This window comes from Stenella coeruleoalba (genome assembly GCF_951394435.1).
Source record: "Stenella coeruleoalba genome assembly, chromosome: 8".
Lineage (NCBI taxonomy): Eukaryota > Metazoa > Chordata > Mammalia > Artiodactyla > Delphinidae > Stenella > Stenella coeruleoalba.
The window spans coordinates 49,702,234-49,718,389 of NC_137154.1; the positions used below are offsets into that span (position 1 = coordinate 49,702,234).

The 16,156-nt window shown below is 59.4% G+C and overlaps 1 protein-coding gene across 5 annotated transcripts; it reads left to right on the forward strand.

Annotated features, from left to right (window-relative positions):
* The first annotated feature begins 241 nt into the window (after positions 1-241).
* INPPL1 (inositol polyphosphate phosphatase like 1) lies at positions 242-16,023 on the forward strand. Of its 5 annotated transcripts, none has more exons than XM_079930838.1 (29): positions 242-321; positions 1,363-1,783; positions 4,613-4,676; positions 4,769-4,919; positions 5,150-5,270; positions 5,519-5,659; positions 5,903-5,996; positions 6,104-6,193; positions 6,374-6,472; positions 6,586-6,736; positions 6,826-6,932; positions 7,271-7,373; positions 7,457-7,653; positions 7,957-8,074; positions 8,683-8,779; positions 9,081-9,219; positions 9,336-9,435; positions 9,538-9,626; positions 9,864-9,945; positions 10,077-10,166; positions 10,723-10,836; positions 10,975-11,063; positions 11,507-11,594; positions 11,687-11,842; positions 12,088-12,166; positions 12,252-12,392; positions 13,737-14,409; positions 14,644-14,777; positions 14,898-16,023. In XM_079930838.1, exons 2-29 carry the CDS (start codon positions 1,587-1,589, stop codon positions 14,986-14,988), a joined length of 3,795 nt encoding a protein of 1,264 aa, XP_079786964.1. In that variant the 5' UTR covers positions 242-321; positions 1,363-1,586; the 3' UTR covers positions 14,989-16,023. The 5 variants fall into 5 exon arrangements, with proteins under 5 accessions (XP_079786964.1, XP_079786963.1, XP_079786965.1 ...); XM_079930837.1 differs by having other exon boundaries at positions 248-342; XM_079930839.1 differs by having other exon boundaries at positions 283-309.
* Positions 16,024-16,156: the final 133 nt, after the last annotated feature.

Genomic DNA, 16,156 nt, shown 5'->3' on the forward strand with positions numbered 1-16,156 from the left:
GCGCTCCTGGCTCCGCGTCCCGCCCACAGAGGCTCGAGTTTGTTGACTTGGAGGGAGTAGCTGGGATGGGGGCGGGTGCTAATAATACTCGTTCGTTCCATTGCCTCGCTTTACAGTTTACACAGCTGTCACCTTCGTTACTCCTTAATTAATAATAAGAATAGCCGCTGTTCGGGAGCGCCCACTGAATGCCAGGCCCCGTGCGGAGAGCTTTACAAGAACGGTCCTATTGAGTCTGCCCTCATAAAGTTATCCCCATTTTACAGAGCCGGAAGGCGAGGCTCTGAGAGGCGCCGTGACTCGCCCGAGGTCAATCGGCTGGTTAGCGGCTCCGGAATCAAGGCACTGGGCCGGGCGAGGCGGGGCGCGGGTTCTACCCCCGGCTCGGCGGAGAGCCGCGGGGGCGGGGCGGCGGGCGGGGCGGAAGGCGAGGTGGGGGGGTGCGGCGGCAGAGGATGGCCATCTTAAGTGGCCGCTGGGAGTCCAGGGCTGCTTCCCCGGGGAAGGGGGCATCGGAGCAGCCCAGGAGGTGGGGGTCTGAGTACGGCGGCCGGGGCTCTGGGGAGAGGTCGGGAGCCCGGGGGTTTGAGGGAACTTTCTTCTAGATGGGCAAGGAAAGGCCTGATCTCGGGCTGCTGAACCCCTCAAGGCCGGGGCCTGCGGGTATGGGGGATGGTGCCAGGGAACTTGGCCGAGAGGGGGGAAGGGCTCTGCCTGGGCTGAGAGGGGCTGCCAGGGACGGTGCATGGGGATTCGAGGACACTGGACCTCCTCTGGGGGTTTGTGGGGGATCCCCCACGCGGGACTGGGACCCAGTGGAGTTCGGGGGTTCAGGTTTAAGTAGGGGCTGGATTTCACGGGAGTTGGGGGTGATGGGGAGAGAGACGGCAGGAGGTTGGTTCATCATGGGATCCTTCGGGGATTTTGGTAACTCGATCCTACGAGTCCGTAGGGGGGCCGAATGGAAAGGATTTGGGGGTGGAATTAGACGTTTATGGGAGTTGGGGGTCATATAATTGTGAGTATTGAAAGGAGGGGGAGGGGATCGGGAATCCCAAAGTGTCGGGGCGCAGGATGGGTTGACTTGGGCTTGGAGGCGGGCGTTAGGAGCTGGATCTTCTCCGGGTGGTGATGGCTGGGCAGGATCATTGTGGGGTTTGGGAGGCCGGCCTCCCCTGGGGTTTGGGGGGTCCCGGCTCCTGCGGGAATGCAGAGGGCAGCTTCCCCGCGGGGAAGAGGGTGAGGGCAGGGGCGGGACGGGCCTTGGGCCGAGCGGTGGGGGTGGGGGCCGGCCGCCCGGCACTGCGCTCCGCTCCTGCCCCTCCCCCGCCGCCTCTGAACAAACTTTTCTTTCTCTTCAAGTTGAGGCCGGCGCTGCTGGCGGCGGCGGCTGCGCGGCAAACCGGGCGGCAAGCGCGGCGGAGCACGGAACCCCGATCCCCGGCTCGGTCCCGCCAGCGGATCATCAGGCTCGGTCCCCAGCCCCGGTACCCGGGCCCGGTCCCGGTCCCAGCGTCAGCGCCGAGCGTCCCAGGGCGGATGGCGCGGGGCGGTGGGCGCGGGCGGCGCTGAACCCTGCCCTGGCCATGGCCTCGGCGTGCGGGGCGCCGGGCCCAGGGGGCGCCGGGCCTGGGGCCGCTCTGGGCAGCCCGGCCCCCGCCTGGTACCACCGCGACCTGAGCCGCGCCGCCGCCGAGGAGCTGCTGGCCCGGGCAGGCCGCGATGGCAGCTTCCTGGTCCGAGACAGCGAGAGTGTGGCGGGAGCCTTCGCGCTCTGCGTCCTGTGAGTGGGGCTGAGGCTCCCGGCGGGCGGGGGCACGGCCCGGGCTTAGTTGAGTGCTGTGGGGAGGGCCCGGGACAGTGGGACGCCTGCGCCCGCCACAGTGGGGGCCTTGGCTCTCTGCTGGGCCTGAGGAAGGATGCCGGGAGCACTTCCTTCCTGCTGTGTGTCTGGGGGCACTTGCTGCGGCACTGAGGGCAGAGTATGCGGGGTCCTGCGGCCCAGGGTCGCTGTAATTGGGGAAAGTGTAGGGAGTCTCTGGCAGACCCCCTCAGGCATCCTCCAGGCAGGGGTGAGGATGTGCATCCCACGGTTGTGTGCACTTCTGTTTATGTAGGGATTGGGTGTCTGAGTGGGAGTTGGGGCCAGAGGAACTAATGTCTGAGTGGGAGTTGGGGCCAGAGGAACTAAGGAAGATGCCCAGCAGCTTCCTTAGGGGGCTTTCTGTTTCCCGGGACTGAGGCTGGGGCCTGCCTGGGTATGTATGACTGCGGCTGGGGACAGGGTGGTGTTGAGAAGGGGAGTGAGGCAGTATGGCTCCCTGTCATTATTTCATGAATCAGTGAGTGAGTGTGTGTGCCCTGGCTCTGGGATCCTGCTGCCCTAGCCCTGAGCTGTGGGTGCTGAGCGTGGGGCTAGGCTTGGCAGCTCTCTGAGTGGGCCTGGTTTTGTGCTTGTACTCATCTGCCGTGCATGGCAGTGGTGTTGGGTGAGTTTGCACTCTCAGTTTTGGAGTCTTCTTCCTGAGCTGCCCCCCTGAGCCCCAGAATCTGACATTGGGTGGGCTCCTGTAGGCCTCTGGAGTGGAGGTGGTGAGTGGGAAGTGGTGGGGCTGCTTTGTTTAGACCTAGTTATGTTCCTCCTCAGGCCCGTGAGCCCTCCCAAGTCCCTATCCCTGTGTCTCTTTCCCTTCTGTTCTCCTCACATCTTTAGGTGTACACTGGCCTAGGCCAGTGGTTCTCAATTGGGGTTGATTTTACCCCTCAGGGGACGTTTGGCAATGTCTGGAGACATTTTTGGTTGTCACAACTGGGATCGTACTACTGGCTCCTAGTGGGTAGAAGCCAGGGTTGCTGCTAAACATCCGACAATGCACAGTACTGTCCCTCACCACAAAGAATTATGTAGTCCAAAATGTCAGTGGTGCTGAGGGTTGAACAACCCTGGCCTAGGCAGTGGACCTGAAGAGGAAGGGGTCCCTCAAGTTTCAGCTTATGTCCCATATCTGAGGCCCAATAGGGGACTGAAGAGGGACAGCCTAGGCAGATGAATAACCTAGAGTCCTGCATGCCAACCCTCTCTGAGGCGTACCCCCTAATTAGGGAGGGGAGGGAGGCAGGTGCTAGATCAGCTGTTGAGTGGGAGGGGGACAGCTGGGCCTGTGTCTGGATGGGAACATTATTGTCCCAGGAGGGAAAAGTCCTGGCTCCATTGCCGGGGAGGGGACGGGTGGGGTGAGGGGCTGTCTGTGTGTGAGGACTTCAGCTTTACCGGCTGACTCTGGTTACTCCCTGCATCTCAGGAACCTGGGAGTGGGTGATCAGAAACATACTTGCTTACCTGTATATGCCACCCACGCATACAGGGGAAACATTCAGGACACAGCCCTGCCCCAGCAGGCGCAGTCAATCCAACCAGCAGGCCCGGATACAGGTCCTGGCCTCCGTCCTGACTTTAAATGCCAGCTCTGCCTTTTACTTACCTTTTACTTGCTCTGTGACCTTAGGCAAATCACTTTTCTTCCTTGCGCCTGTTTCCTCTTCTGGAGAAGAGGGATAATAATAATATCTGCCTTAAAACGTGAGGATTAAATGAGATCACGTCTGTAGGACGTTGAGTACCTGACTTGTCACAGAGACAGGACTCAGTTAATGGGATGCTATTATTCTTACAAACACAGACCCACAGTCCAAAAACCAACACACCCAGTCACACACAGATAGCCACACAGTTTGTGCCCAGTGGTCAGGAGAGCCCCTGGACGGGGCTTACCTGAGGGGAGAGGATGGCCCTGTGGCTAGGGTGTAGAGTCTCCTCAAATAGGCGTTTGGTCCTCTCTAGTAATACCCACCTCCAACACACACGGCCTAGGTGACCCCCTTTGCAAGCCTGCCCTGAGGTGCGGCTGCAGAGGGATCCTCCACCCCCACTGAGTGCAGCCTGTACCATCCAGGCCAGGCTCAGCTGTCACCTGCTCAGCTGTTGCTACCATCTGTCAGCACCCCTCTTGCCCCTCCTTAGCTTGGGGCTCCTAGAGGCCCACCTCTCCCATAAAGGGCCCCCATGGGTCATCCCAATTTCCTGGTGTCTGGGGAAGGGGGGAGAAAGCCCTAGAATGATATCCTCACACCCCCCCAGCAAAACTACTCCAGACACACCTGACTCCAGCAGAGCCAGACACCAGTGTAAACACAGGCAGCAGGCACACGTGTGATAGCACGTCACCCATGCGCGCAGACGGGTTACCCAGGCCTCTGAGGACTCTTACTCTGGCGGGGGGCCCAGACTGGTACCAAAGCCCAGAGGGTCTGTTTAGACAGCTGTGGAGGCCACAAAAGAGCTGCCTGATGCTTCTGGGGCCCTACAGTGGGTGTGGAGTGTATGTAGGCCTGGGGTGGGGGTGGGTGGGTCTGGGCATTCCTGTTCTGCTTGGCACTAGCAGGATAGAGGGGACTGGCCCCATCATTAACCCTGTGCAGCCTGGGCAAACAGCTTTAAGGAAACCTAGACGAGGGGCCTGGGGGCTGAGCCCGCTGGTAGGAGGAAACGGGGTCTTGGGACTTAGACCCCAGCCTGGGGGTGACAGATTCTGATCCCCTGCTCTGCTGTCAGGTATCAGAAGCATGTGCACACATATCGAATTCTCCCTGATGGAGAAGATTTCCTGGCCGTACAGGTAGGAGCTTAGACCCTGACCCCTGACCTTGATTCCAGCCTAAGGTTTGGGACCAGCTGATTGACGCTTCTCCCACTCTTGCTGGCCTGCAGACCTCGCAGGGTGTGCCTGTGCGCCGCTTCCAGACCCTGGGGGAGCTCATCGGCCTGTACGCCCAGCCCAACCAGGGCCTGGTGTGTGCCCTGCTTCTGCCTGTGGAGCGGGAGCGAGAGCCAGACCTGCCGGATGACCGCGATGCCTCAGGTGCTGCCCGGGGTGCGATGTACGAATGCCTTCCCTGCGCCCATCCCCGGCCATTACCTGCGACTTCCCAACCCATCTTCTCAGCCTGACTCCCCTGAAGCCCGCTGCCACTCTCCGTGGTGCCTGGGCCCTTTACCCCTTTCCATGCAAGTCTCTGACAGCCATCGTGTCCCCCGTACTTCAATGAGGGCAGGGGGCTCACACCGCTGCCCACTGGCCCCTGTCCACAGATGGGGAGGATGAGAAGCCCCCACTGCCCCCGCGCTCTGGCTCTACCAGCATTTCTGCCCCCCTCGGGCCCAGCAGCCCCCTGCCAGCCCCTGAGACCCCCACGACTCCGGCTGCTGAGAGGTGAGACGCCAACCCCCTCCTGAGCAGGAAGTCCCTTTCTTCTCTGAGAACTGTGTCCTCACCGAAGGTGGGAAGACCTTTAAGCCCCCAGCCCTCCCCAGGGACCCCCGCCCTGTCTCAGCCCCAGAGGCAGACACCCTGGCCTGTTGTACTCTGACTGCCACCTGTACCATCTCCTCTAGGAATGGGGTGGGGTTGCTGGGACAGGGTCAGCGGGGCCTCCACTGACTTCTTAACCCCTCCTGAAGTGCTCCCAATGGGCTGAGCACTGTCTCGCACGAGTACCTGAAGGGTAGCTACGGGCTGGATCTGGAGGCTGTGCGGGGTGGAGCCAGCAACCTGCCGCACCTCACCCGCACCCTTGCCACCTCATGCCGGAGGCTGCACAGGTACCTGGGACATCCAGCTCCACGCGCTGCACCCTTACCTCTCACCTGTCCTCTCCTGCTGCCTTGCTACACAAATGCCCTGACCTTTGACCTCTGGCCCTGAACCACGAACCAGCTATTGCCTCCTGACTTTTCCTCGCCTGAACCCTTGTATCCTCTCGGTGGCAGCTGAAGCTACACACTCAGCCCCTCTTCCCTATACTTGGGTCGGGGTGGGGAGTTCTGACCTGATGCTTCCCATAGTGAGGTGGACAAGGTCCTGTCGGGCCTGGAGATCCTGTCCAAGGTGTTTGACCAGCAGAGCTCGCCCATGGTGACCCGCCTTTTGCAGCAGCAGGTGGGATTGTGGAGAGACCTCTGGGGAGTGGGTTCATGTTCTGGCGCTGAGTGGGGTGCCTCCTGCTTGGTGGCCTCACGGACGAGCCTCATTCTTTCTCCCCGCAGAACCCACCACAGACTGGGGAGCAGGAGCTAGAGAGCCTGGTGCTAAAGCTGTCAGTGCTAAAGGACTTCCTGTCAGGCATCCAGAAGAAGGTGCCCCGACCCCTGACCTCTGATCCCTGACCCACTCACCGGTCCCTGGCCACTTGCGTTGCTCTAACTGATCTGAACCCTGAATCTGTAGTTTAGCACTGAGCCCCACATCAGCTGTGTCCCTCCCCGCCCCAGCCCTCAGCAAGGCTCCTAACCTTGCCCTGTCCTTGCCCCCTCCAGGCCCTGAAGGCCCTACAGGACATGAGTTCCACAGCACCCCCGACCCCGCTGCAGCCATCCACACGTAAGGCCAAGACCATCCCCGTGCAGGCCTTTGAGGTACATGGTGGGGGGCGGGGGGGAACCTCACAGGGCAAAGAGTGGGTGGAGGTGAAGGGGGTGCTGCCTGCCCCCAGGTCTTTTCAGCAGCCCCTCCACCTCCTGGCCTGTAGGTGAAGCTGGATGTGACCCTGGGTGACCTGACCAAGATTGGGAAGTCACAGAAGTTCACGCTGAGTGTGGACGTGGAGGGTGGGCGGCTGGTGCTACTGCGGAGACAGCGGGACTCACAGGAGGACTGGACGACCTTCACGCATGACCGCAGTGAGCCAGGGCCCACCCTGGGATGGGGGGTGGGGTGGGCCCCTGGGCCTCAGGGCACAGGCTGGTGTGACCCATCCTCCATCCCCTAGTCCGCCAGCTCATTAAGTCCCAGCGGGTCCAGAACAAGTTGGGCGTCGTGTTTGAGAAAGAGAAGGACCGGACACAGCGCAAGGACTTCATCTTTGTCAGCGCCCGGGTGAGCAGCGGGTGGGCCAGGCCACTGGGGGCTGCAGGAGTCCCTGCTGGATGGGAAGAGAGGGAACACGTGATGTAGGCATGCCATCCCTCGTGGTGGGGGCAGTTCTGACGGAGCAGAGAGTGTGTATACTGAGAGTGGGCAGCCTGAGGGTGGATTCAAATATTCATTCAGTGAACGTTTACTGAGCACCTGTTGTATGCTTGAGGAGTGGGTGTATGGTGGTGAGCCAGAGAAGTATGTCTGTCTCCTCCTGGACCTGCCACCTAGCAGGGTGTCCCCGTGGAAGGGGGTTTCCTGGCCACCCACCTGCCCCTGACTGGCTGCTGTCCCCCCAGAAGCGGGAGGCCTTCTGCCAGCTGCTGCAGCTCATGAAGAATAAGCACTCCAAGCAGGACGAGCCCGACATGATCTCCGTCTTCATAGGCACCTGGAACATGGGTCAGGCCCGTGCAGGGGCTGGGGTGGGAGAGAGGAAGGGCCCCATGCAGGGACCTGACCACCTGCATCCACTCCCCCTCCAGGAAGTGTGCCGCCTCCAAAAAATGTGACATCTTGGTTCACATCGAAGGGTCTGGGGAAGACCCTGGATGAGGTCACGGTGACCATACCCCATGACATCTATGTTTTTGGGACCCAGGAGAACTCGGTGGGCGACCGCGAGTGGCTGGACCTGCTCCGCGGGAGCCTCAAGGAGCTCACAGATCTGGATTACCGCCCGGTGAGGGTCATCCTCTTGTCCAGCCCGCCTCCTCACACACTGCCCCCAACTATCCTGCTTGACCTCATGCACGACCCTGGAGAGCGCTCCCTCTGGTCCCTGGGCATATCCTTTAGGAAGTTTAACTGGAGTCCTTTATGCTATGGGAAGGGCTCTTTCTCTCTGGTCCCTCAGGAAAAAGGGGTGGCAGCCCTTCCTATTTTGTGACTTCCAGAACAGTCTGTAGTATGGGCTGGGCGGGGTGGGGGAGATGTGGACAGTGGCCCAGCTCAGGGCAGGGGTGACCCCACACCCCTTCCCCAGATTGCCATGCAGTCACTGTGGAACATCAAGGTGGCTGTGCTGGTCAAGCCAGAGCATGAGAACCGCATCAGCCATGTCAGTACATCCAGCGTGAAGACTGGCATCGCCAATACCCTGGGTGAGTAGGGAGGGTGGGGTCCCTCTGTCCACGCTTCTTGCTTCCTCTCCAGCCCAGGGTCCAGGGTCTCCCCCTTTTGGGTAGTCTCAGCTTTCCCATCTATAGAACTCTTTGAACTTTGCAAAGCATGTGCGTATTCTAAATCTCTTCCAGCCCCACCAGGAAGGCAGGGCCAGGATAATTACCTCCATTTCTTAGATGATAAAACTCAGGCCCAGAGTGGTCAAGTGAGCTGTCCAAGGTCACACAGCTAGTACGTGGTAGAGCCCGGCACCTGGCATAGTGCCCAGGTCTCCCTGTTTGCCGTCCAGTGGTCCCTCAGGATAGATTCTGCTCAGAATCTGCAGGTTCTTGCAGCTTCACCATTGGGGTCCCCTGTGACCTCCAGGGGCTCTCTGTTCACACATGCCGACAGACCCAGGCCATCCAGATGGGGCTGCATGTGCCCCGTGTGGACCCCCAGGAAGGCGTGGGTGTGTGTGCAGGGGCCTGCCTGCCTCATGGTATGTGGGGAAGTCGGGAGGATCTTCCCACTGCTGCTTAGACAGGCAGAGGGGAGTCGGGAGCCCACCGGGGGTGACTCAGGCCTTCTTCTGTTGCCCTGACAGGAAACAAGGGGGCCGTGGGTGTCTCCTTCATGTTCAATGGCACCTCGTTTGGCTTTGTGAATTGCCACCTCACCTCGGGAAATGAGAAGACTGCCCGGTGAGGGGGCACCTTCTCAACTGTCTCTTTAGCCTCATCCTCTCTTTGCCAAAGACCTATTCCCTCTCCCATATCCTAGTCTACAGTACATCCTACATCCCTGTCCCCAAGGCCCCCTTCTTCCTTACCTCAACTCAGGACCCCTCTGTCTCTCCCTGACTTTGACCTTGTCCCCAGTTCCTTCCTCTGTCCCCAGGGACCCTGATCCCTGGCCCATCCCTGACCCCAGCCAGAGATGTCTTACCTTCATGCCTGTCCCTGACACCTGACCCTGGAGGCCTCCCCCCACCCCCCACTGTAGACGGAACCAGAACTACCTGGACATCCTGCGGCTGCTCTCGCTGGGTGACCGGCAGCTCAGTGCCTTTGACATCTCTCTGCGTTTCACTCACCTCTTCTGGTTCGGGGACCTCAACTACCGCCTTGACATGGATATACAGGTGTGAGCAGGGCCCGGCAGGTGGCTGGTAGGGAGGCTGGGCTGGGGCCAGGTGGGCTCTCACCTCTGGCTTTGGCTCGAGGGGGAAAGTCTCCAGCCTTTGTGTCCCCACCCCAGGAGATCCTGAACTACATCAGCAGGAAGGAGTTTGAGCCCCTGCTCAGGGTGGACCAGCTCAACCTGGAGCGGGAAAAGCACAAGGTTTTCCTTCGATTCAGTGAGTGTGGGCCCGGCAGGGGGTCCCTGAGGGCCAGGATCCTTGTGGTATCCCTGGGTCTTCTGGGCCCTGACTCCTCCATCCCCCCCCTGCCTTCCCTAGGTGAGGAGGAGATCTCCTTCCCACCCACCTACCGCTATGAGCGGGGTTCCCGGGACACATACGCCTGGCACAAGCAGAAGCCAACTGGGGTGAGTGAAGAGAAGGAGCTGGGCCTGGGGAGACCCCCCAGGGCTGCAGTGAATCAAGAGTGTGTGTGGGGTCAAGGGTCCAGGCCTCTGCACTTACCGCTCCAGCTTCCGTGGCCCCTTTTGGGGCCTCTGGGGTGCTCCTGCATGTTGTGAGGATCCAAGGAAGGAGGTGGGCGCTGGGGCCACTGTGGTGGGGCCCCAGCTGACCTCTGACCATGCTGCCATCCCCTGCCCCAGGTCCGGACCAACGTGCCTTCATGGTGTGACCGGATTCTCTGGAAGTCCTATCCCGAGACCCACATCATCTGCAATTCCTATGGTCAGAGCCTCCCAGACAGGGTGATGGGTGGTCCTGGGTGGTCACTGACCCAACTCTGCCTCAGCTTTGGGAAGTGCCAGCAGAGAATAAGGAGCTTTCCCCTGAGCCCTCATTCCTACTCCCCTCCCCAGGCTGCACAGATGACATCGTCACCAGCGACCACTCCCCCGTGTTTGGGACATTTGAGGTTGGAGTTACCTCTCAGTTCATCTCCAAGAAAGGTGGCTATTCTGGATGTGCTTGTGGGTGTGGCGTCCATCTGGGTGGCTGCAGGTGCTGGCCTGGGGATGTGCATAGGTTTGAATACATCTAAATGTGTGTGTGTGTGTGTGGGGGGGTGTTTGGGTGTTTACATGTACATGTAGGAATGTTTCTGAATATGTGATGTGTGAGGGTGTCTGTGTTGCCTGGGTCATCACAGGAGGTACATGCCCAAGAGCATGAACGTAAACATGTACGTGTGTCTATCTGCCTGGGGCCACTTGAGTACCCGAGTGTGCCTGGTGGTGTGGTGGGTTGTCAGCAGGCATATCCTGCAGGCATTCTGGTCCCTGGTCCTCTCTCAGTCTCTCATCTTGGGTTGTCTGTTTGTCCCAGTCCCAGGTCTGGGCTTTGGGGTCTCGCTACTGGTTGCTTGGGATGGAGGAGGCCCCTCCTGGCCTTCCCTCCTGCTCTGCCAGGGCTGCTGATTCCCTGTCCCAGCACTCAGTCTCTCTATCCCATTCCTTCTGCCACCCTCTCAGCCCTCCTGTCTATATTCCTCCCTTTGCCCCTCAGGGCTCTCAAAGACCTCAGACCAGGCCTACATCGAGTTTGAGAGCATCGAGGCCATTGTGAAGACGGCCAGCCGCACCAAGTTCTTCATTGAGTTCTACTCCACCTGCCTGGAGGGTCAGAGGCGGGGCCCAGGGCTGGGTGTGGGCCACAGGGTATGGGAGGCCCGAGGTGCCCAGAGTGGTCAGCCCTCTAGTTAGAGAGAAGGGAAGCTGAGAGGTGGCGCTCAGTTGGGTGTCCCCCACCCCCACCCAGAGTACAAGAAGAGCTTCGAAAATGATGCCCAGAGCAGTGACAACATCAACTTCCTCAAGGTGCAGTGGTCCTCACGCCAGCTGCCCACGGTGAGGCTTGTGGGTGAGGACACAGAGAGGGAGGTGCAGCAGAGCGCCACCTGGAGCCTGCCTGGGAGGGCGGGCAGAGCCGGCAGCACAGGCTTGTGTGTGGGGTGGGCGTGAGTGAGGATGAGGGCACGTGCTCTGTTTGGGGGAATGGGGGGAGCCAAGTTGCAGCTGGTTCATTCATTCATTCAATGAATAGCTCTTGAGCCTTTGCTAAACATCAGGTCCTGTGTTGGTCATTGCTGATGCAGAAAATTAATTAATTACAGGGCTGTTAAGTGCTCTGAGAGGCCCATGCAGGATTGTGTCTTCTACCTTATGGATTAGGATCTTTCCTAAGAGTGGATGGGAGTGAGCATGGACGAGCTTGAGGGTGGGGTGAGTGGCGGTGTGGCAGGAGGGGGTGGGTGGGCCTTTGTTCCTCACTGGGCCTCTCTGTGCCCCAGCTCAAGCCCATTCTGGCTGACATCGAGTACCTGCAGGACCAGCACCTCCTGCTCACAGTCAAGTCCATGGACGGCTACGAATCCTATGGTGAGGGTCGAGGGGGGCCAAGGGGCACAGAAAGCCGGGCAGGGCCCTAGAAAGGCTTGGCAGTCTGCTGGTCTGCTCCATCTGCCCTTCAGGGGAGTGCGTGGTGGCGCTCAAGTCCATGATTGGCAGCACGGCCCAGCAGTTCCTGACCTTCCTGTCCCACCGCGGCGAAGAGACAGGCAACATCCGTGGCTCCATGAAGGTGCGGGTGCCCACAGAGCGCCTGGGCACCCGTGAGCGACTCTATGGTGGGGGCCCCATTGGGAGGGGTGTGGGGCATAAGATGGGGTGGTGTGGGCGGGTCTAGGAGGGGAGGACCAGGGCTGCAGGGAGGGCATGTTGGAATCCCTGGAACATTTGGCAGTTCTGCAGCCAGGTCTGGGGGTGGGCCTGCCCTAAGGAGTAGCTGGGAAGGGGCTAGCAGCCCACTGGGGTGTCTGTGGGATGCAGGACCCCAAGTCTCCTCTGAGTCTCCTTTCCCTTCCTCCCCCAGAGTGGATCAGCATTGATAAGGATGAGGCAGGAGCAAAGAGCAAAGCCCCCTCTGTGTCCCGAGGCAGCCAGGAGCCCAGGTGAGCTGGGGCTGTGTGGTGTGCTACGTGAGGGGTGCCCGGTCAGCCCCTACTTCACCTCTCCTCCCCTGTGCACCCCTGGCAGGTCAGGGAGCCGCAAGCCAGCCTCCGGAGAGGCCTCCTGTCCACTCTCCAAGTTATTTGAAGAACCAGAGAAACCACCACCAACTGGGAGGCCCCCAGCCCCACCTCGAGCTGCTCCCCGGGAGGAGCCCTTGACCCCCAGGTGAGAGAAGGAAACTGTCACCCCCTGACTTTATCCATCGCTGTGCGTGGCTCTCAGGGCCAGCTTGGGGATCACCTGCTGCTTGGCTGCTCTGCTGCCGCATGGCCGGAGGTGCCAGGGCCCTACGCTCGTGGCCACTGGCCAGCCAGGCCTCCTGAAGGTGTGGCTCTCTGGTCAAAGGGAGCACAGTCAGCCTTTCCTCTCAATCCTGCCTTAAAAAATAGAATTAGAAATTGTTTCTGCAACAGCTCCCTCTGTGTAAACACTTAACTTGAGCCTTCTGTTTGGGGATAGGCCTTCATCTCAGCACGGATTTCCCTAGGGGTGTTCTATGGACCACTGTCCTACAAGATGCCCCCGCTGGTAACTGGTTTGTTGTCAAATGAGTTTGGGAAATGGTTGTTGCTAGATTCTTTTCTTAGATATTCCCAGTGCACAATAGTATCAGCAAAAGCTCTGAGCATGTGGACAGGAAGGAAATCCTTTTTCAACTCTGTTGAATATAGTTTCCCAAACTTAATGGGCCAGGAAACTTTTCCATGCAATAACTATTAATATCCTGGGGCACTACAGTTGACCCTTGAACATGGCAGGGGTTAGGGGTGTATAACTTAGAGTCATCCCTCTGTATCCCCAGTTCTTCCATATCTGCAGTTCCACATCCACGGGTTCAACCATTGTGGCTTGTAGATCATGTAGTGTTGCAGTACTGAAAAAAATCTGCGTGTGAGTGGACCCGTGCAGTTCAAGCCCGTGTTGTTCAATGGTCAACTGTAGTATTCTGTGGATCATACTTTGGGAAAGTGAGGCTTGCTTTTTAATTATATCCAATTGTTACTTGAACGTAAATAAAAACTGCTGGTGTGTTTTCAGTCATCTTCAGCTGTTATCAGTCACCTTGGTTTTATCTCTAGGCTTGAGTAAAACTAACCTGAATCCCTGAGTAAGATTCCCCAGTAGATCGGCCTCAGATGCCTCCAGAGGCTTTCCGAATCTGGCTGGTCATTCTCATTGAAGGCTTTTATTGTCCTTCCTTCTGGCCTCTGTTTTCACCCATTTACGCTCAGCTTTCACCGTTACAAAATCAAAAAAGATTGCAGAATCTTAGCGAGTAAGGCAAGGAAGTTTAGGGGTTATCCATTCAACTCCCCTGTCTCCCCAGTTTTAGAGATGAGGACCCCAAGGGACAGAGAGGGAAAGTGATGTGCTCAAGGTCACGTGCAAGTCTAGGACCGGGGCTTACGTCTCCTGACTCGCAGTCCAGTTCTCCTTCCACTGCACCCACCCACCGCCTTCCCTTTGGGTTGCTGGGTCCTGATTTAGTTATTCTGCTCCCAAACCCAGGTTGAAGCCAGAGGGCGCTCCAGAGCTGGAAGGGGTGGTGGCGCCCTCACCTAAGAACAGCTTCAATAACCCTGCTTACTACGTCCTTGAAGGGGTCCCACACCAGCTGCTGCCCCCGGAGCCACCCTCACCTGCCAGGGCCCCTGTCCCACCTGCCACCAAGAACAAAGTGGCCATCACAGTGCCTGCTCCGCAGCTTGGGCGCCACCGGCCTCCCCGTGTGGGAGAGGGAAGCTCATCAGATGAAGAGTCTGGGGGCACACTGCCCCCTCCAGACTTTCCACCCCCACCTCTGCCGGATTCGGCCATCTTCCTGCCCCCCAGCCTGGATCCTTTGCCAGGGCCAGTGATCCGGGGCCGCAGTGCGGGTGAGGCCCGTGGCCCACCACCTCCCAAGGCCCATCCAAGACCCCCACTGCCCCCAGGCCCCTCACCCACCAGCACTTTCCTGGGGGAGGCAGCCAGTGGGGATGACCGCTCCTGCTCAGTGCTGCAGATGGCCAAGACATTGAGTGAGGTGGACTACGCTCCTGCTGGGCCTGGCCGCTCCGTGCTCCTGCCAGGACCCCTGGAGCTGCAGCCGCCCCGGGGACTGCCCTCGGACTATGGCCGGCCTCTCAGCTTCCCTCCACCTCGCATCCGAGAGAGCATTCAGGAGGACCTGGCAGAAGAGGTATGTGCACCAGGGGTGGCTGTCGGTGTGTGCTTGCCCATGGGTCGTGGTATACTTTTACTTCATTCAGCACTCAGTGGTGTTGCCTCTGCCCTGAGCTGGGCACTGGGGAGGAGTTGGAGGTCATATGAATCAGCCCCGCTCCTGGCCTCTCTCCCCACCCCAGAGCAAGCGGTACAATGTTGCTGTGTGAGGCACCCTCAGTGCTCTCTCTGACGTGCCCTATTCCCTCAGGCTCCGTGCCCGCAGGTCGGGCGGTCTGGTGGGCTGGGCGAGGCAGGCATGGGAGCCTGGCTGCGGGCCATCGGCTTGGAGCGCTATGAGGAGGGCCTGGTGCACAATGGCTGGGACGACCTGGAGTTTCTCAGGTGGGGGCGGGGCTGGAGGTGGACGGGGGTGGGGGGGTGGGGGTGGGGCTGGCCTCGGGGGCGGAGCTACGGGCTCTCTGGACCACCTCGCCCTTCTCCCAGCGTCTTTTACTCCTACAGCGACATCACCGAAGAAGATCTGGAGGAAGCTGGGGTGCAGGACCCGGCTCACAAGCGCCTCCTTCTGGACACCCTGCAGCTCAGCAAGTGATCGCGGTGGCACTGCGAAGCTAAGAACTGAGCGCCTCAACCTGCCCTTGAAGGCCCAGCCAGAGCTCCGGAGTTGAAAAAGTTACGAGCGGGCGGGGCAGTACTTCTCTGCCTATTTATTGGGGATCTGCGTTCCCTACTGCCCAATCATTTGGAATGCCCTAGTTAGGACATCCTGCCCCTCACCTTTTAGAGTCAGGGCCCAGGAGGTCAGTTGCCGTGGTTACCGAGGATCTTGGTTATTCTGGTGCTGTCCTCCCTTTCTGGACCCCTTCTCCAGCCCCAGGGAGGCCATGGGGTCCATATGGGTACGTCGTGGGCCCCCACTCTCACCGTTGTTCCTGCTGCCCTCCACCTGGCCTGAACCACAGGTGGAAGGGCTCGGCTAGGACCTCTCCCAACCCCCATTCTGGGGGGTGTCCGTCCGGAAATGAAGGAATAGCCCGAGAACTGGGCTAGGGTTTATTTAAGCTTTTCTGTATGGGCATAGGGAGGGCGGGCACTTTAATGTTATGGGGGCCGGTTTAGGTGGGGGGGAATAATTTTGGCCATAAAGCGCCAGTTTGCTTAGATTTGTCTCCTGGTCTGTACCGCCCTGCCCTGGGGCTGTGTGGCAGCTCAGGGTTCCTCGCTGGTCACAAGGGGAACCGGTCTCTTGCAGGTAGCCTGTCCCCATCGTGGGTACTCAGAAGGGTTGCCGGTGTGCTGTCTTCAATAAATTAAGTTTTATTTGGATTGAGCAAAACTCACCTCAATAAATTACAGGTTTTTCAAAGGAAAAGAGCAACAACAGCAACAACGACAAAAAAACAGGAACGAGGAAGCCCCTCCATCCCGTTGCCCTGTTAGCTCCTCCACTCATCTAACGGGCCTGCCCTCTGTGCCAGACCGGCTGGGGATGGGAGGGGATGCATGAGGGTGAAATTGGTGGTGGGACCCTTCAGGCCACTCGTTATCCCAATGACGACCAGCCTTTGCACGGGTGGGGTCAGTGTGGGTGGGCCCAAGGGCTGCAGCAGCAGACTGCTCTCCAAGCTGAGTGACCCAGCCAGCTACAGGGGCAGGGGAGGAAGCCAGGCTGTCCCCGTTTGAGGAGTCACCTTTGGGCACTGTGTTAGGGGCAGGTGTTGTTTGATTCCGGTTCTGAAGAAAACCAGGCTAGAAGGGGT

Bases quoted from the DNA above. Each gene is read 5' to 3' on its own strand.
- INPPL1 (XM_079930838.1), top strand. From the start codon at position 1,587: ATGGCCTCGGCGTGCGGGGCGCCGGGCCCAGGGGGCGCCGGGCCTGGG. The intron at 1,784-4,612 runs GTGAGTGGGGCT...CTCTGCTGTCAG, and splicing joins GCCTTCGCGCTCTGCGTCCT to GTATCAGAAGCATGTGCACA. The intron at 6,194-6,373 runs GTGCCCCGACCC...TGCCCCCTCCAG, and splicing joins TGTCAGGCATCCAGAAGAAG to GCCCTGAAGGCCCTACAGGA.